Raw genomic sequence first — 21,432 nt, 5'->3', positions numbered from 1 at the left:
GAGAGGGAGGAGGAGAGGGAGCGGGGGCCGGTGAGAGGATTTTTCACGAGTGAAGATATTACTGCGCCAAGTCAAAGTGCTCCCAAGTACTTGCTATGGTATTCCTCCATACAATATAGTTATCCATTTTACACGCTTAGAAAAGCGCAACGTTTTGTTTTGTGTCACCGTCCTAGGTCGAGTTACACTACTGTATTTAAATAGGGAAAACGTGGAGGTGTTTGGTAGCTTCTCTGCTTGGCCCCTATTGAATGAACTGGGCTAAACTAAGTGCTAACAAAGTTTCGCCGCAAGACAGAGCGATTTAGTGCACGCACTGAGACGAGAGAGGTATGTATCAACTCGTCTTAGTTAAGGGAATAACATAGTTTAATATGAAAAAACGGTGGAGTATCCCTTTAACTGTTGTTAAGTTTGAGTTCAGTTTTTTCTACTATATGATCAGGTCCAGCTCCTTGCTACTCTTAACATGAAGCAGCTTGAGATGTATATTGTCATGATTCCTGTCCTGTGTTTCCCTTGTCTTGTGTGCACTTTTGTTATTTCCTGTTCTGTGCCATGTTTTGTAGTCTTTCTTGTTTATTAGTCTTCCCAGGAGTTTCTAATTAGCCACACCCCCTTGTTATCTTGTTTAGCTTGTTTGCCCCTGTGTATTTATAGCTCTTGTGTTTCACTTGTTACCTTGTCAGTTGTTGTTCATATAATGGTTGCCTCTGTGATTCCCTGGTTTTGTTCCTTTGACCTTTGTGTTCTGTGTTCCTTCCTTGTTATTTTATTAAATACCCTTTGTTAGATCCTTGTCTTCGCTGGTCTTCCTCAGCAACGTTACATATATATATATATCAATACTACATTTAGACATGCAAATATAAAAAATTCTATTACAGTGGATATAAGTGACAGACTGAAGTGTTTAGAGGCTGTCAGAAATCAAATACTTATTATAATACCATATGACAGTAATACCAATTTTTAAATAATACCAATTTAAAATGTCATGAAAAATCTGTTCTGATTTGTGTTGTGTAAATGTAGCCTTATTAAAGCTAGTTCGACTATTAAAGCTAGTTTAAAAGCTAATTTTAATTTGTATTTAAAAAATAAAATAACTCTGATTCTGATTCTGTTGTCACATACGGAGAACAGCAGAGATATGTGCATTGTCACATTAATTTCCTTTTTGTCAGACAAAAAAACTTTCGGTATACACAACTCCATGAAACAGTTTTAAAGGATGTAAGTTGTGAAAATGACATGATCTATGACCTTTACAGTGCGTGCCATTGTAAAGACTTTACTTCTATCCTTCACAGCCTCGTTTCAATCTGCTTGGCATTTAACCTGACTAAGGTCTATTAGGGCTATACATAGTATTACTTGTAATAATACTTGTTTAAAACTCTTGCCTTGATCAGTTTTTCTACATTTCCTGCAGATGCAGAAGATCACGACTGCAGCAACAATCATCAGAGATCCAGCAGAGATCAACACTATCAGAGACACTGAGACTTGTGGAACTGAAGGAGAGGAAAAGAGAGACAGTCATTAATGTGAGTGAATGTGTGTGATCTACAACAGAAGACAGAGATCAGGTCAGTAAATACACACATATATCATCAGTGCTGTGGTACCTGCACATGTGTGACAGAGTGTGTTGATGTCCAGATGTGTGGTCTGGTTGCTGATGGGATTGTTCAGCACACAGCTGTAGGTGTTTTTATCCTGATATTCCACCTCCAGAGGTAGAGAGAGACTGATGCTGAGATCACACACACTGATGCTGGACAATACACTGATTCCTTTGAACCAGGAGAGAGTCGCATCACACACATTCAACACTGATGAACACACCAATGAACATGATGATGATGAAGATGATGATGAACAGTGTGAAGAGTTACTGATGATGACAGGAACAGGCAGACAAGCTGAGAAACATGAGAAATTTGGTTTGATTGTAAGAAAAAAAATGTGGACGTTTAAGATCTCAAAAAGTTTATTACAGCATAGCAGTGGCAAAATGAAGTTTGGTTCACCGGTGTCAGAATGAACCCTGAACATCCAAATCTCAAACCTTTTATACAGTTAGTTTATCACTCTTAACCCTCTATGGCATGGTGTTGCCCTCAGGCAACAAACTACCTTTTTGGACCTCACACCGCCCCTTAAATTTTTTTAATATAGGCCTATATTTTTTTTAATATATAATATCCCCTGACATGTCTGTTGAGAGGCTGAAGTGGGTGTGACCTTTTGTTTGGGGGTGGAGCAGTCCTTTCATGAAGCAAAGTCACATGTGTGATGAAATAACAGAAGGATGCAAGATGCAAGTAAAACTCAGTTTATTATAAATGGTCAGATGTAGACACAGGTCGGGGACAAACACTCAGGTGGCGATGAAGCAGGGACGAGATGGCGATCCGGTGGTGGTGCGGTGATCTGCGTGCTTGAGTGAAAAACCAGGAACCGTGGAACATCCAGACGACACGAAGAAACTGACGAAATCCAGACGAAGAACTTTTGCAGACGAGGCACAGGAACAGGACACACACCGAGGAACAACCACAACGATCTGACAACATGAGAGGGAAATTACTGGGCATATAAAGGGAACTGGGATTGATGACAGCTGGAGACACTAATCAACACGAGTAACCACGCCCACACAATTACACTCACACAGACACATCAGCATGAGACAGCCGATTCATGAACCGTGACAACATGGTACACAGTGTCACCAATTAGTAAGATAAATATCACTTTTTAACATGTTTAAGTTAAAATAACTTTATATTAAAAAATATATGCATGTGCATCAGTATGTAAATAAGTAGGCTATGTTTGATTGTTTAAAGATTTATTTTGTTTTTATTTATATGCTCGTTGCCTCAGGGCAACACTGTGCAGTTAGGTCCGCTTTTGTTCAGGCAATATCATAGGGTTAGGAGGACCATATGGTGCATTCAAGTTCTCCTGAGAAGTTTGTTTTTACAAGTTCGGAAAACTCAAAGAATGCGCATTATGTGTCATAATTTATGTTTCGTTGTTGTTGTTGTTGTTGTTGTTGTTATTATTATTATACTGCCACAGAAAATGATGGGAAATGTAGTTTGGTCACTCATGCCTATCAGCTCATAAACTGGCTAAATGAGTAGTGTTTTCTGGCAAACTTTATCTCTCTTCTTCCTTAACAGTATACATAATATGTACACAAACTAAATTGTACGGTCAGAATTCAGAATTAAATTTATCATGATTGAAAACTATTTTCTTCCGCCATTGCTTCCCACTCGTAATTACGACTTTGTGGTGACATTCATGTGCATTCAACTCGTAATTACAATCTTTCTGACATGACTTGAACGCATCAATAGTCAAAGTTTTTGCAATCTACTGATACTTGCAGGAAATGGACACGAACATTACGGGTGAAAGGAACATGGTTAGGGTCATTCCTTCTGAGAGTGAGGACAGTGAGCTTGAGGAGAGTCAGGAAGAGTGGATCCCTTAATCAGGTTTGAGAGACAGTTAGGAGGTCAGGGGTCAGTCAGCAAAGTAGCGTACGTGTGTGTGTGTGTGAGAGAGAGAGAGTATGTGTAGTGTTTGTTTGGTGTAAATGTTTATATGAATATGAACATTTATACATGAGGTGTTATGGGGTGTTAATTGTAATTAGTAGTAGTAGTTTTTTTTTTTTTTTTTGATTGTTTGATGTTTGTGATTGGTTGAAACCATTTGTGATTGATGTTTGTCAAAATAAAACTTTTTCTAATGCACATATTGCTTGTTTTCCCTATTCCACCTATGTAGAAAACCTTTGAGTTTTAGTACCCTCGTAGCACACTGTTGCCCTGAGGCAACAAACCAATAGGGGACACATTTTATGATGGATATATTATCAGGGACCCCCAAGCTCCCAAAAAATGGGGTGAAAGATTTTTTTCCCAAAAAACAAAGTCATGCCATACAGGGTTAATGTAAATGAAGTTGCTCTTGTTGTAACAGCTGTGGTCTGTAATATGTTCATAAAGTTGAGACACATGTCTGAGAAGGTTATCGGTGTCTCACACCCAGTGTTGGGAAAGTTCACTTTTGACATGAACTAGTTCTAAGTTCAGTTCACAAATTTTAAAATGAACTAGTTCAGGTCAATAGTTCATAGCCTACTCAAAATTTTGAACTAAGTTCACAGTTCTTTTTTTCCATGTTGCTGCCAGATATTATTTTTGAAAATGATTGCTACAGCCTATATAGAACCACAGACAATTATTTTATCAGTTTTAACACTGAAGCTATGCGTCAGATTTTTCCCATCCTCACCGACCTTGTCATAAAACTCGTTTAAATGATCATTCGATGCCTCCTTGCTGCTTTTTGTTTTGATTTGTAACGTAAGTGATGAGTCGTTCATGAACGATCCATTCATTGCGTCTGTCACGTGACAAATGAACGAAAGACTCGTAAGGTAAAGTAATTATAAACGATTTTTGACTGCATTATAATGATTTCTTAATTCAGAATATGATCAAGATTGCGGAGGTGGATGTTCTGGGAATTTGCCAGTTAATAGTACAACATTTAAAGCCCCTTAAATGAACTAAATGACTCGAGAAAAGATTTGTTCATTTTGATGAACGAGATCGAACAATAGTCCGTAGACACCGGTGGCTGGTGTTGCCAGATTGGGTGTTTTTTCCGCTACATATTAAGGCCGGTTTACGGTGTGTTTTAGCCGGGTTTTCGACTGGAAGGTTCTATAGAAATCTGGCACCCTATTCATCATCATCAACTTTTATTGACACAGTAACGTTCATCAGGCAGTAATATAGTAGCCTACGTTCAGTTCACGTTCAATGAACGCGTTCAGACACACAAAACTGAGTCACGCCCATTCCCATTCTACAATTGATGATAATTTTCTCAGGATGTCTCAAGAATTTATAAATTAGCCTACTTATAACTTATAAATTATAATTACTTATGTTATATATTATATATTACACACACACACACACACACACACACACACACACACACACACACACACACACACACACACACAAACTAATTAGGCTAATACTAACTCTACTTTTGTGCTGCGCATAGATTATTGCACAATGCCAGGATAACAGACCTTCTGCCTGTCAGTGATCGTACGCCACTCATCATCAACATGTTTGAGTTGACCAATCAAATCAAAGTGGACGGGCTTTATGTTGTAATCGCTCATAAAGTATGAGATAAACTAAACATGTTAATGAAACAAATTAATGTTTGACAGATGTTTTACAATAGAAATGTAAAACAACCAACATAAATATTTAGGGATGCAAAAAAAAAAAAAAAAAAAAAAAAAAAGCTTTTGTCGAATTTCACAATTTTTTAAATTTAAAATATAGGCTATAATTTACGTGATTTGTTGCAATTCGTAACTGTTAATGTAACGAAGCCGTTTATATCAGGCATAACTGCAGAGAGTTAACTAGCTTAATTAAATATAAGAAATCATTTAAAATTAAAATAAATCATTTTAAACTAATAAAAATGACAACAAAATGTGTTTGAAAGAATTTTTTGTTATATTTTAATTAAATGATCACTGTCCCTGGACCGGAGCAATGGAGTAGCCTACTCTTGTAAGACAGTAGTGTCTAGGACAGATTTTAAGTATCACCTCCGCTTAAAAAGATGAAATCTAATTCTGTTTTCATGAAATAATTAAGCTGCTCCAGAGCAGGTTTGAGTTTATGGACATGAGCTTTGAGCTTTGAAGAACCACACAATCCTGGATCATGTTATCAGTGAAAACCAGATAACTGAGTAATTAACGTATGAAGAACGGACCCCAGGTTCAGTTCAGCTTCTGTTCACTGATCAATGTTTATATGTGAATAAAAGCCTAAATTCAGTCGAACGACCGAGTCTTCTCAAAAACAAAATTGAAATAATCCGCTTTAATCATATGGAGTAGCTTTACGATCTCTTTATGAACTTTTTGAAGTGTCAAAGTGGTAGTTGCGTAGCTGTCAATGGAGAGACAGTAATACTGTTTTGTTAAAGTGCATGAATTAATTTCCCTTTCTAAGTTATTTGTATTTAAGTCACAAATAACTTACTTGGAGCATTCGGCCTTCCTTGTAATTAGGCATTAGAAGGACGAAAACCAATTGAATCAACTGAACCAAATGTTTTGCAAAATGATTCAATGTTTTGAAGTGTTCAAAACACCACACTCTGGCAGACCCGGTCAGAACAGTGGTGCAACAAACTAATCAGGCTAAACACAGATAAAAACAGCTTTTACAACCCATTGCAAATGCTTTACTGAAAGTAAAACCTATCAAATGAAATTAACTAATCATCTGATACCATTAAATATTAAGTGTCTGAATGTGATCTTTTATCAATTTTTGTTTTGTTTGTTTCATGGATTGCTCAGCTAAACAAGCCAATAAGAGACTTTTAACTATTATTCCTTTTAATTATACTAATGTCTCATTAAACCTGTACAAATGTATAAAACTGATCAGAGATCATGTAAAACCATAGACATTTGTTCAGTCTCAGTGAACCCAGGGTGCTTCTCAATATCCCTTCTCGTCTCCTCGCTCCTCCATCCTACAGGGCTGCCAACTTTTGAGTTTAGCTTGGAGTGAGAACGCTATAGAGCGAGCACTGTCAGCTGGTATTATTATTAAAGGTTAAAAATTACAACTCAATTAAATATAATGCGTTTTTTATTATAATAACAACGTTATAGTATTTTTACATACATGAATTTGAGTAATTTGAGGAGTGTTTCAGAGAAGATATGGAAAAGAGATTCAAGTTTAGAAGAGATTTGATTTCAGAATAACATTTTTGAAAAGATAATATCGGAAAGATGTTGTAAATGTAGTTCAATCAAAGTAACTGTGGAGCAGAATGACGGTCTCACATGTTCTTTACACAGATATAGGGCATTGAGCTTGAACAGCGCTCATCGTTCCAGCAACGGTCAGCTGTAAGGTGGAATAATGAAATCAGTTATTCTGATCATTATAGTGGTGTTAGAATCAAAATAAAATAGATCGTTCAACTGAAGGCACTTTGTGAAATGCAAATGAGTCATTTCATGTTACTGTATGATGTGAAATTGTAGGACTGTAAATTATATCTGAAAGTTAAAAAAAATCTGACTGTATTCTTACAATAAAGTTTGATCTCCAAACAGTTCTCGAGAACACCAGCATTGTTAGGTTCTCCAGTGCACCAGTTGGTATACAAAAACACAGTTCCATCACTCCACAACCAGTGTCCTTCCTAAAGAGTGAAGAGAGTGAATACAAAGAGTGCACTACTGTTAAGTTCAGATTTGAAGTCAAACATCTTCATTAGTAACCTTGCTTTTAAAGCAGTAATTATAGTTTAGACAAACAAATAGGTCTCTTTAGGACACACAATTGAACTTACTTGTACACCATCATGAGCACCAATCCAAGAATGTGTGTAAGAAGAAGGCAACAGAGTCAGCAGGAAATCATTTTCCAGTTTATTACGCACAGATGCGAGATTCGCACCAAGACTCTGACAGTTTCTCTAAAGAGACAGATTTTTTTTTAATTGTCAATACAAAATCAAATTTTGATGAAAACAGTGAAAAATATACATTATTAATATTCATGCCCCAGCGCATGATGGGAACACTAGTATAATAAAAGTTGAGTAGGTTTTACTTAATTTTATATCATTGATATTTACGGTTTAATTTCTACATGCTTGAATTGAGCACTAATATAATTTACCTTGTTTTTTTTTTTGTTTTTTTTATTCTTGCCTGAACTAACTTTTTCATGTAGAAATTACATTTGTTTTTTTTCTGCAGCATTTACTTCACCACATAATCATTTTTACCAGTTTAAATTAATCATTTGACAATGCACTTATTGTGTACATACATGTCTTTACATCTGTCTTTTATATGTAGTTAAAGACACCTAATATAAAGTGTGACCAAATCATCTTGTTGTTACACATTACCTCTGCTGTGATCCAGTTAGTCGGATGAGAAAAGTACTTGTAACATCGGAGTCCAAATTGTTTCCATCCAGCGGGGCATTTTCTGTCTAAATCAACTGCGTCCAGTCCATTAACATTTCTTGTAACATTCACTGCAAAGAGTTTTAATTTTTATTTATGTAGTTTATTTTATGTTTTTGTGATTATGAGCTGAACATATGTGTACTTTATACACTGTAAACCCCTTATTAATCATGCAAATATTAGTCAATGCAATATTGTACATTTCCAAAATGTTTTTAAATAGCAAGGGTTTTTACAAATAAATGTCTTGGTTACCTTCTGTATTCCCCATGGAGAAGATGATGAAAAGAAGCACACAACTTTTCAGCATTGCCATGATGAACCTGAAATGAATAAGCAGGAAAAGTTAAATGTCTGCATGCACTCATATGCTGCACACTGCGGTTCTCAACGCATTTAAACACAAAGCACAAAAATACTTCAGGAAGAACATTTATTCAGAACTCACTTTGGTTGTTAAATTGTTGCCGTCAGAATCTCAGAGGAAGATTTTGTGAAGAGCCAGAGCCTGTGTAACATCATAACATTATCATATCTATTGAATGAAGATGGGTCATATTTATACACATAATATCAGGCAATAACATCCGGGTCAAAGATCAAACTTTATAATTTCTGGCATATTAGTTATACATTTATAGTAGTAATAAAGAGATGTCAAATGTTCAATGTATGTGCGTGTCTTGAGTTCCTGTTTGTGTGCGAGACCAGTGTTCAAGGTCTAGTTCTACACTGAAAATGTATTTGCACTCATATTTTTTAAGTAAATGTCACATGTATGGAATTGACCAAGTAAGGTCAAATTAACAAAGAGCATAAGTACATTTAACTTGGCCCGTTAGAGTTTGTGGAGTAATTTCTACTTACTCATTTGAAGTTTACTTTGCAATACTCTGTTTCAAGTACATTTCACTCACTCTTGTTTGTACATTTTACTCAATGTAGCACTGATTTCCTCAAAGGGCGTCACTTCGAGGAAATCCATTCTATATGTCATAAAACCACAAGTTACTGAACATGACAGACTAGACTAGATGGCCTAGATAGATAGATTTCTCTAAACCTATTCTAACTATCTATTCTTTAAGAGATGCAGACATTTACATGTAAGAGGCACTTAGCCTACATTATTAAACCTTTATTTGAATATGGAAACATTTTTATTTTAAAATATTAATTTGAATATGGCAACATGATACCTTGTTCTACAATATTTCTATCACTGAGAGAGACTCCTCCCCCATCAGCCAATCACTGTGGTCATAGTTAGTTATTCACCCACAAGTTGTTTAAAACCTGTATGAATTTCTTTCTTCTGCTGAACACAAAGGAAAATATTTTGAAGAATGTTGGTAACCAGAGAGTTGATGAACCCCATTGACTTCCATAGCAGGGAAAAATACTATGGAAGTCAATGGGGTCCATCAACTATATCAGCTTGTGAGCGTGAGGCACAAACATAAGCCCAGCACTTCCCATAATGAAATAAAGACTTTTGAATGTTTTGTTCATCAGTAACTTCACACATTCAGTCGCTATGTGATAGCTCAACATGAAAAACTGTGTTAATGTTTAAATAATGGACATATTGCACAGGCTTTTTGAATCGACGAACAGCTCCATCTGTTTATTTAGCAGTATAAAACTTCAGGTCGAGTTTAAAAAAAAAGATATTAGAGGTGCAGAAGGCCAAGCAGAATATAGATTAATGAATGTGGTTACTCTATATCATCAAAACAAGGTCAAAAGTCTCAGAAGTTGAAATGCTCTTCCAGTCTTTGATCCCGTCTTTAAAGATGTAATATCTGTAATGTTTATGATGAACAACTTTGACTCTTTTATTATACCCTTAAATGATCATTTAGGGCGGCCTATGTATGATTCATAGCTGTTTATCACTTCAATAAGAAATATTCAGTTTTCTGTTCAATTCTACAGGGATTTATTGGTGTGACAGTTTTACACTTGTATTTGTGGGGTCGCTGCATACAATTATAGCCTACTACAAAATGAAAACAGCAACATAACATAAATTAAGAAGAAGAAAAACAAAAAAAACACTGCAGTTAACAAAGAAATGTAAAATGAATGACATTAAAGAATAAAATGAAATATTCAAGAATACTTATCGTATCGTTTTGGCCACCAGATGGCCCAATACACCAGGTTTGAGTAATAAACCCTTTACAATCCAGTTCAGAGTAAAGCATTTCAAACACTAAACAATTAGACCACACTCATTTTAAAACAATATATGTCACACTATTTATAATGTATGTTCTGTTTTCTCCTGTTATCCTCTTGAAGCTCTGACGTCATTGACCAGAAGAACAGCAGCAGCCGCAGAAGCCACGCCCATCAGCGCAGTGACGACCAATCGGAGCACAGCTTCAACAGAATCACAACAGGGGGCGTGGCCTTCTGGAGAAACTAATGAAACAAATGATAAATTAAATTAAGATTTTCAACAAGCTGACATTGGTCTCTGTCATGATCTAAAAAAGATCTTGTTTCGTGCTCCAGAAAAAGAAGGTAAAGACTGTTCAGAAAGACACAAGTAAATGATGACAGAAGCTCCTTCATTCTTTAAATTAATTCAGTGAATAAATGCTATGATATCAGGGTTGATATCAACTACTATCATCAGTGCTGTGGTACCTGCACATGTGTGACAGAGTGTGTTGATGTCCAGATGTGTGGTCTGGTTGCTGATGGGATTGTTCAGCACACAGCTGTAGGTGTTTTTATCCTGATATTCCACCTCCAGAGGTAGAGAGAGACTGATGCTGAGATCACACACACTGATGCTGGACAATACAATGATTCCTGCGTACCAGGAGAGAGTCGCATCACACACATTCAACACTGATGAACACACTAATGAACATGATGATGATGATGATGAAGAACAGCGTGAAGAGTTACTGATGATGACAGGAACAGGCAGACGAGCTGGAAAAGAGAAAAAAGTGAATAGTTTAGAAAGTGTTTATTGCAGCAGCAGCGTCAGTCAGTCTCTCGTGTGATCCTTATTCCTCTCCATATACATATCAACGATTATTATTTACACAAATTGAGAAATATAAGAGAGAAAAATGATGTTAATTGAAATGATTTCGTCATTTTAATAATTAAGATACAGCCACTTTGATGCTAAAAACAGATATTTAACTCACCAAAGACAGTGAGACTGAAACTCTTGATCACACTGCTCATCACTAGTTTATAATCTCCAGTATGTTCAGTTGTGGTGTTTGTGATGGTCAGAGATCCAGTTTGATCGTCCAGCTTCAGTCTGTCTCTGAATCTCCCATCAGGATCATCATCATATACAGTCATGCTGCCGGCCAGTACATTGATTTCAGCTATTAAAGTGTTTTCATCTCCAAACCTCCACAGAATCTGATCATCATCCATCATTTCAGTGAGATCAGAGTTTAGAGTGACTGAATCTCCCTCCATCACTGACACTGACTTCACTGCATCTGTGTCAGCAAACACTCCTGGAGAAAAGAGATTATCACAGATAAGGGTCTCAAATCATTTAAATAGATCAGTTGTGTAACTCCAATGAAGAACAGCAGCACAGAGACAGCTGTTTACAGTAGCTGCAATATTTTTTGTGATGTTATTTTTAGTTATCAATACACTGTTATTACAATACAGATTATCTGTGGGAGGAGCCACAGGGGTGATTGTGTCTCATCTTAAATCTGATTGGCTCCTTCAGTGCCTCTGCTCTGGAGAATGAAGGGTTAAGGGAAGCCAAATAGTGCAAATCAGGAAAAGCAGATGAAAAACACTCCACTAATGTTTCACAGAGAAACATAAGACCCAAATGCACATATGAAAATAAATAGATCTCTCTTAATATCAAAACCTAGTATTAATGTTTCATTGTATTTTTTATTAAGAAACCAGAAACTATACACAACAAACAGTAAAATAAACTTCAGAGTAGCAAGATTAACCAAAAACCATTTGAAGTCATTGTTTCCAAACTGATTCTGCTGTTTTTGCACCTGCCCTGTGATTAAAATTAGATTTTTGGTTAGTTTCAGTTTGGGTTGAGCATCTTTTATCTGAAATCTGATCAAAAGTACTTATGGCTCTGTATTACATCTCTGCAATATAATGCATTAAAACTAAAGTCTTAAACTGAATATGATTATAACTCACCGACCAGACGGCAGACGCAGAACAACACAAACATGTGATGCATTTTCAGATAATAGCACTATATGTGAACACTTCAGAGACAGAGAGACTGTGAACTAACAGGACAGTGTTAAACTGTGAGATAGTGTTACTGCGTCTGATTCCTCCACCAATAATATTTGAGACCGCCCTCTTACTGTACACGTACTGCTACTCTTCCACTGGTTATAAATATTCATCTGTATTAATATTGCACTGTTGTAGGTGGCGGACCGTACACAATACCTTTTCAGTTTTTTGTTTGTTTGTTTGTTTTGCGAGCAGCCATACATTTCTAATATTTTATTGTAGGCCAATAATACTTTTTTTGCAAATAAAGTGTGAAGGTCTTAGGATGGTCACTAAGGGTTACTAACTAACACTAACTTTGTTTTCCATCAGTCGATCACACGCACACAAACCACACGTCTGAAGACATGCTGATGCTGAAGGTTTATTTTCATCAACAGCTCAAACCACATCTCTGTACTGAATTCAGTAGAGGTTTACTTTGAGCTGCTCGAGTCTGCAGTGAATAACATTCATGTACGGTCTGTGCTTCTTGTTTGCTTTGCTATATATATATATATATATATATATATATATATATATATATATATATATATATATATATATATATTGTATTAGTTAAATATACATTTTCTTTGAATCCTGCTGCTCATGATCACATTCATTGATTAACAACTTGAATCCACATGCAGTTTAATCTAAAAACATTCTGTTCTGTAATTGCATGTTTACATACTGAAAATACTGTGCAGAACATTTACTGTTTTTACAGGACAGATCAATAAAACAAAAATATATATAAATTACAAACACTTTTTATTTATTTGTATAGTGCTTTTCACAATACACATGTTTCACTTTTTCATTTCTGTGATTATTTATTTACTTTGTAACATTTTGATTCTGACATGTCTGTAAAAACACAAGAGCTTTCAGAACAACTGAACTTCCTCATGCTGACTGCACTAGTCCTGTAGGAGGCGGTAAACTCCATCTGTCATAGAACACACAAACACAAGAAGAAGAAGTATTGCTGATATGTCACGCATAGAGCATCATCGCCAAGGGGGTAATCCATCAGCCAGAAACCGAAGCTTCCCCGGGCGCCGCCATTGATTAGCAGACCATCACCTGCTGTTAGCATCCCATTGACTCCCATTCATTTTGGCGTCACTTTGACAGTGAATAACTTTACATCTGAGGCGTTTAAAGACTCCATTCGTCCATTATTTATTTCTAAAGAAACACGACAATGTATAAAAAGCTCCATTACCTTGTATCTTACGCTATGGCCCCGTAGAAGCAGTTTTTGTAAAAAATAGGCTAACGATTGCGTCATAACCACGCAACTCTCGGTTGCACAGGAGGAGAAGCTCGCAGGGGACGTGGAGGCATAAAGTCCGATAAAGTCAAGAGAGAAGCCCATAGAGAGTCATAAAGTTTCTCCTGCTGCTAGCTCATATACAGCTCCTACTCATACTCTCCGTCTCTGCAAGATTCGGAAGGGAATGATTCAGATTTCTCTTGGCACAGCTACTAGAAGACAGACGGGTTGCTCACGTCACATCTACGTCCTCAAGCTCAGTTTGAGTCTGCACTACGCTCGGCCATCAGGAAGTGAGTGCTTCTAATTGACTTCACTTTTCTCCCTTGAAGTCTATGGGGTCGCTGTGTCCATTTCTTTTACTATCTATGATCATCGCTTACTTGCTAGTGAAAGTAGTAAAGGGAAAGCAACACACACATTTTTCTTTTTCTTCTTTTTTTTAGCAACACGTGCCTTTCCTTCCTTTTCTGTTTTAGCTCCTCCTGTCAAGAATGTGAGGAAAAGACACATTAGAGCGTTTTGATCTGGATATTAATAACAATTAGGCCTATCTGTTTTTGTAATTGGGAAAGAGAGTCAGTTGTGCATTTATTTTTTGAATGTCCCTGTTCATTTTTTTGTTTGTTTGTTGTGAGATGTCTCAATTTCTAGGTGTTAAAATGAACCTCAACCTAGTCTTAAATGTAGCCTATCTGTTACTTCATTCAAATGAATATGGCAAAAATATATATTATCGATCTGTTTTTGTTATTAGGAAAATTTTGGATTCATCAAACTAAATGGAGAAACTCAAAACCCAATTTTCGCTAATTTTCAAACCGCTTTTACAGTTTATTTAGAATCTGTAAAGTTTTTTTTTTAATCGAAAAAAAAGCCCAAAGAACTGAATCTCTGCTAAATGAATTTAACATGTTTGTGATGAACTAATTACAAGGTAAACAAATCACCCAAACATTTTCAAAAACATTTTTTTTTCTTTTTTTTAAAAAAAAAACCACATTCTATTTAAACAGAGAAACCACAGCGCATGTTCTTTTCTAGCTCAGAGAATGAAGGCGATTCAGTGACACCAGAAGCTCAGTTTGTGTGTCAAAGCGAAACCTCTGCGGTCTCATTTATTTACAGAGAACTTCGACCTGATGTGTGGAAAACCTGTGTGTGTTACTGTTAGGCACATTGATGTGTGTGTCAGTTGTTTGTGGGTAAAGAGTGTCTTTATTTCATATTTCCTTTTATTTCCTTTATATTCTAAAGACTCCATAAGAAATTAAAAATAAAATTCTGCAAATGTATCATTTTAATACGGCCTGTTACAGAATGTTGTATTAAGTGAGTCTTAATAAATGCTGTATTGAGACAGTAATATCTAGTGTGTGGTCTCTGATAGGTGGTCCTGATGGGGGAGGATCCACACACACACACACACACACACACACACACACACACACACACACACACACACACACACACACACACACACACACACACACACACACACACACACACACACACACACACACACACACACACACACACACACACACTATATTAATATCACACTTCTGTCAGAGATTTACATTATAATGTTACAGTGCTCAATGAAAATGGTTCATGTTGGCGTTTTGTTCAGCTTGTGTTTGTGGCAACGGTTCGGTAAGTGTTTTTATATTATTGTTTTACTGATTTAAAATCAGTTTTTACCTGCTTTTCATAAAGGGTAATATGATGGATTTGTATTAGTTTTTTTCCAAATAAAAGATACTCTGAAGAAGAGCAGATAAATTACTGTAAGATCTCGTTTGGATTCAAATCTTTCATCATAGATCGACACATTATGAACAGATTCAATCAGAAACACACACTCTTCATATCTGAATATCCCAGTAAAATATTTGAAGCAAATATACAACTAGTTTTACAGTCTTGAAAAATCACAGGCAGAAAAATCTTCTAAACTGTTATTTCTGTAGTGCAACATCAGCAAACAAATAATTCATAATCTCTAAATAAAAATGCCAGGAGTTTTGTACTGAATATAAATATTGTTTTTATTAACAAGTTTTGTACTGAATATAAATATTGTTTTCATTAACGGTAATCACCAGTAATTCCCATTTCTTCTTCTGTCTGTTGATTTGTCTTTTCATTTATTTATTTATTTTTGTCTGTGCTACTCGTCTGTTTGTTCTTCACTTCTCTTTGAAATAGTTACAAACTACTGACATAAATTTAACTTTAATCTACAAACTCTCTGTTCTCCAGTAGTGTTTGCTGGTACAGATTTAGTGAAGTCAGTGTCAGTGATGGAGGGAGATTCAGTCACTCTAAACTCTGATCTTACTGAAATAATGGATGATGATCTGATTCTGTGGAGGTTTGGAGATGAAAACACTGTAATAGCTGAAATCGATGTACTGGACGACAGAATCACTGTATATGATGATGTTCCTGATGGGAGATTCAGAGACAGACTGAAGCTGGACAATCAAACTGGATCTCTGACCATCACAAACACCACAACTGAACATACTGGAGATTATCAACTAGAGATGAGCAGTGTGAGAAAGAGTTTCAGTCTCACAGTCTACGGTGAGTTTAATATTTGTTTCTTTAACTTGTTACATTGTAAAACAAATCTAATTTTACAGAAAAAAAAAATACAGTAATTTTCTTTCATTTTAAGTTATACTCAAAACTCTATCTGTAAAATGAACAATTCAGCTGTTATTTTTAAGTATTATGTAATTAATGACAAATTACAGTAATTCTCTTTTTTTACTGACTGTATTATTTTTTCTGTTTTCTTAAACATACAAATGTAGCTTATGTAAAATTACAAAAATAATCGTGATAATAATTTGTGAATTCACCACCAGATAGTGTGGTGCCTTTAAAGGGACATGGTAGAAGAAAACAAATATGAGATGGGAGGAAAAGTAATAAGTCAATGCTTTTGTGTTCTCTCCTAAATGTTTAACAATCCACCAAGAAACTTTGCAATTACTAGAAAGTTTTGATCTCTTTGTGAACAAATGCAAAGATTCTCAGTGGAACGCAAAAGTATTTGTGAGGGAACGCAATATTTTTCCTCCATCTCACTATTTCCTTCACTATATATATATATATTTTTTTTACAGAATGTTCCTCACGTAGAATATTTTACTTTAAATTTACAGTTTTTGTTTGGCCAGTCATTTGACAAATCTTTTTTTATTTTTTATTATTATTTTTTTATACAATTTTGTTTTACAGTGTATACTGTAGCTCTAAAGTAGATAGTCTTTGTAGGGATAGTGATTTGTTCTGTCATGTTTCTCAGCTCGTCTGCCTGTTCCTGTCATCATCAGTAACTCTTCACACTGTTCTTCATCATCATGTTCATTGGTGTGTTCATCAGTGTTGAATGTGAGTGATGCGACTCTCTCCTGGTACGCAGGAATCAGTGTATTGTTCAGCATCAGTGTGTGTGATCTCAGCATCAGTCTCTCTCTACCTCTGGAGGTGGAATATCAGGATAAAAACACCTACAGCTGTGTGCTGAACAATCCCATCAGCAACCAGACCACACATCTGGACATCAACACACTCTGTCACACATGTGCAGGTACCACAGCACTGATGATATATGTGTTTTTTTTGTGTGTTTTTTCACAAATAAATCCCCTATATTTTTCTTTTTTTCTTTCTACATTGCTGTTTTTACCATATTTACAGTACCTGTGATTGTGCAGATTTCGAGTTCCTGAAACAGACTACTGTCGGCTCACTAAATTCACTATTTTATCATTGGTTATTTAGAAGTCCACTGCTGTGGATCTACTGAAGCTGTGATCCGATTGGTCGTCTCTGCTGTGGTGGGCGTGGCTACTGTCTTTCTTCTGGTTTATGACATCAGATCCACAAGAGGAGGAGATTAATGGAAGATCAGTTGAAGAATCAACAGCTTACGATAGTTTCTCATGAATGATAGAACTCAGTGTGTCACAGATATGTCTTTAAATAACCTAGAATTATCTGTACTGTTGATCTATCAGAACCTGTAGAAATGACATCAACTGATCATCCATGTTCCTGAAATACTGTGTGTTTGTTTTTGGTGCTGTCCTTAGTTAGTTCGAGGCTGGGTCCTCATTTTCTACAGCCGCTGGAAGTATAGAAGATCTCTTCAGTAAACTGTGAACTAATTGAACTTCAAAGAGGACCTATTATGCTTTTTTACATGATCAGCTTTCATTCAGCTTATTTTTTGGGGGATTTTACTATTTTAAACTACAATTTTTAAATTGTTGGCGTAAGAATTTATTTAATAATCCCTCTGATTTAACAATATCCTCTTCACAGTATTATCCCTAATCATATTTTTCTACAGTTCGTTACAGTTGAATTTTCTCTTTGTAATTACAGTCACAAAGAAAAAAAGCAAACTGAGTAAAAACTAAGTAAAGCGAAATAGAAATAGTGTGTTTTACTGACAAATGCTTAGTGGAGTTTAATTTCATTAGAGTTCAAGTAACTAAAAAATACAGATAGCCTACTTGATCATTTATATTCCTATAGGATTTCTTGATAGGCTATAGCTACTCAGAATTACTATTTTCAACAACTAAATAATTTAAAGTAAAACGATAACCTAGTAAAACAACAAATGTGTACTACTGTGTATTATGCTGACTACCAGAGTGCACATCGACATGCATAAATTAAGCAATTGCTTTGTTTTACTATTTTTTTTACTTTTTTTTTTTACTTTTTTTTTTTAGATGTCTTGTGTCAGTAGCCTATTAGTAGCCTACAACAAAGACATAAATTTGTTTTATTGAAATTAATTTAGTCTTATTAAAATTAATTTAATTGTTACCACAGACATCAACATTCAGGTTTGAAACAAATAATTTGCAAAGGTTTCGTAACTTCACGACTGTCAGTTGTCAGTTGTCTTCTATCCAACAATGTCAATAAAGAGTCATTTCTGAATAATCAACCAATTTACTTTTTAAACCGAATTCTGTTTCATATTTTCCATAATGTAAATTGGAGCAAATCTTGAAACATTTAATTTCCTGGTTAGGACACTAGGTGGCGCTTTAGTAGTGTACAATTACAATATGCGTACTCTAGTGGTCAAAAGCTGTTATTACAGTTTAATTTGTTTATAGTTTCACATCATCTGTTTTCTTTGGGCTCCACTACACGAAGCAGAGGAAACGAGGTAGTAGACAAAATATATCGCGTATGAACCTATGTTTAAGATACAGAAGCATAAGTTGGAAACATGAAGTTGTATTTTGAATATTTCCACTTGATAAGACCGTCATCCTTCCGTTCAGACCGAAAAGGCGGTCCGTTGCTCGATGACGTGTAAGGAAAAACATTACCGCTTTACAGTTGTTCAGTTGTTCAACGCAAAAGTTTCCTAGCAGCCGAGTCACAGGGGATAAACACTGTATTGTGCTAATAATACTGTAATATACAGTTATAAACAAAGAAGGCAATTAGGCGCGTTTCATCCATCTGCTGCTTGTTGTACATCTCCCTGGTAACAGCGCCATGTTCGCGTGGTGTCGTCCAGTGATTTTCAACGTTATAAATTTGACTTCAACTGATTTTATATTACACTTTTCTTAGTAGATGTAGGAAATTACGATCCTGAATAGTGTTCTGAGGAACTATAAGGTTGTAATTAGCATTGCAAAGAAAGTCATAGTCCTGTGGTCCAGACACGATTGATTCCTGGGCTCATTTGGACAAGTAGCCTAAACATCCACCGAGTGTTAAACACCACACTGAACTCCTTATCCGCACTAAAGTCACTAAACCAGCTCAGAATATATTGGCAGGTGAAGATCTACACCAACCTGTCTCTCACAAGTCTGTGTCCAGAGTTTGACGCAAACGGGATCATAACGGTAAGATTTGTGTTTCCATACATTGTTTATTTAGTGAGCACTTGCACATTCATGCGGTTCAGAAATGATGAATCTGCAATATATCTGTCATAAATACTAAATTTATAAATACAAATTATAAAGACACATTTTGGTTAAATTGTTTATTTTATTTGAGTTTTACTTTCACTTTCGATAAATGTTGTTTTCAATCTGGTTAACTGAAAAATGTGCTTCATTCGAGATATGTTTTGCGTTGGAGCAGTTATGACAGTTCATAACACTGCGTTCAACAATAATGCGATTGTGGATTATGAGCATGTGCATTGAAAAGCAAATGCATGGCTTATAAGTAATTATTAAAAATAATATAAAGGTAACTATTACTGTTCTTATAATGCAGTATAGGTCTTAATGACTATTTATAAATATATTTATAGAATAGTAATACTTATATAAATAAGTATAAATGGAGCTATAATTCATTATAAGCATGGACTTCACAGAAAGTGTTACCATGTGTTTTTAACTGTAAACTACAAGTTTTAACATCTACCTCCATTAAGTCTATAATAGTCATAAAGTCCCAGAATGCATTGTGTTGCTGACGTCACACCGAACACAGTGAGATTGTTTAGAAATCAGGAACGGTGATAAAGTTTAAATCCAGACTGGCTGGCACACTTCCCATAAGGTTTACGCATTAGGTCACATTCAACTACATGAGCGTTTACTGTTCACACCTGTATTTAGTGTCAGCCACTTGTAATCCGAACGATCAAAATGCATGTTAATAGGTGTAAACAGGGCCTGAGATGAAGTGAAGCTTTACTGTCCTGGAGTAATTTAAATCAAACCTAGAAATATACTCTATTGTATGTGAGCTATAAAACAAAAAGTCTAGTTAAGTTGATATACTACTTTACAGCAACTGCAGATGAAACCATTTTTCAGATCAGATTTTTGTCCTTTCGATCAACCCATTTTTTTAAGATTTGATTTTAAGATTGAAGGCCGTTAAATAGAGTATTGTTTTTTGGAGGCATGAGTGTATAAGGTCATATAGAGATGCAAATGCCCTCTAATATCAATCTCAATACTTCAAACACAAATGATATATTTTTATGTAGTTGTTTTGTGTAGAGTAGAAGACGGATTGTGAACTTCAAGTGAGCAGGAACTGAGAAAAAAACCCACCTTTCAACCACATCCAATTCCCGCAAACTCACAAAAAGACAAAATTCACACCTCACATATTTGCTAATGCGCCTCTAACATTAACGTCCAGTAACAGACACACTCTTGCAAAAGCTGTTTGTGACCATCACATCAAACCACATTTCTTTCCGATCTGAAGAAAGAAGACCACCACCACAGTTTTCAGTCTGACTCACATGTTGAGCTGCTGGAGTGTTTTAATTGCATGCATTTACTGAGTTGCATTCAAGACAAAAACATTGTAATATGAGATTTAAATATAATCATACAAGAGCATATTATTCTATTTTGATATTCAGACATGTGACTAATGTTGTGCGCCTGACGAAATTACCATGAATTACAGTAATAAAATGCATTTAATGCCGCATGATCAGTTCTGTGTATGATGATGCTTGCCCTTTTGAATTGTATTAGAATGAACAAATCACACATTAATAAGATCACAGTAAACTGACTATTACTTACTAAGAAAACAGCTGGTAACACTTTATTTTGATAGTCCTGTAATGGGAGATTTTTGATTTTCATTACTTACTTTGATTTTCATTAACATACACAGGATTGACTTCTATGTGTGCTGCTGACCATGTGATATAATGATTGATGTGGAACTTCTGTGAGGCAGGAGAAGAGGGGGAGACGCTGAGGCCCTGACCCCTAAGGTCAAAGGGTGTCCAATTTAGGACT

At 35.6% G+C, this 21,432-nt stretch overlaps 3 protein-coding genes across 3 annotated transcripts in view; 1 reads left to right on the top strand and 2 right to left on the bottom strand.

Moving 5' to 3' along the window:
• LOC309474957 (uncharacterized protein) overlaps positions 1–12,482 on the bottom strand; it is a gene marked incomplete at its 3' end in the record, with an annotated part of 239,061 nt that extends 226,579 nt beyond the window's left edge. Inside the window, exon 1 of the mRNA XM_082137576.1 lies at positions 12,265–12,482. Within this exon, the coding sequence (XP_081993702.1) occupies positions 12,265–12,307 (43 nt within the window). The 5' untranslated portion in view covers positions 12,308–12,482. The remainder of the gene's footprint in view (positions 1–12,264) is intronic.
• LOC309476298 (ladderlectin-like) lies at positions 6,484–8,626 on the bottom strand. The gene is made up of 6 exons (XM_082139587.1): positions 8,534–8,626; positions 8,341–8,408; positions 8,023–8,153; positions 7,456–7,581; positions 7,194–7,305; positions 6,484–7,004 (listed from the first exon to the last, which is right to left on the bottom strand). The coding sequence occupies exons 2-6, from the start codon at positions 8,399–8,401 to the stop codon at positions 6,937–6,939; spliced, it is 498 nt and encodes a 165-aa protein (XP_081995713.1). The 5' UTR covers positions 8,402–8,408; positions 8,534–8,626; the 3' UTR covers positions 6,484–6,936.
• A 2,654-nt stretch (positions 12,483–15,136) lies between the features above and the next one.
• LOC309474956 (uncharacterized protein) lies at positions 15,137–17,462 on the top strand (the record flags this gene model as incomplete). Its single annotated transcript, XM_082137575.1, has 4 exons — positions 15,137–15,292; positions 15,902–16,228; positions 16,959–17,277; positions 17,438–17,462. Exons 1-4 carry the CDS (start codon positions 15,223–15,225, stop codon positions 17,460–17,462), a joined length of 741 nt encoding a protein of 246 aa, XP_081993701.1. The 5' UTR covers positions 15,137–15,222.
• Between the last annotated feature and the right edge of the window lie 3,970 nt (positions 17,463–21,432).

Source organism: Leuciscus leuciscus (assembly GCF_965113295.1).
Source record: "Leuciscus leuciscus genome assembly, chromosome: 15".
Lineage (NCBI taxonomy): Eukaryota > Metazoa > Chordata > Actinopteri > Cypriniformes > Leuciscidae > Leuciscus > Leuciscus leuciscus.
Note: the sequence above shows the minus strand (reverse complement) of the source record. Positions and strands in the feature narration are given on the sequence as shown.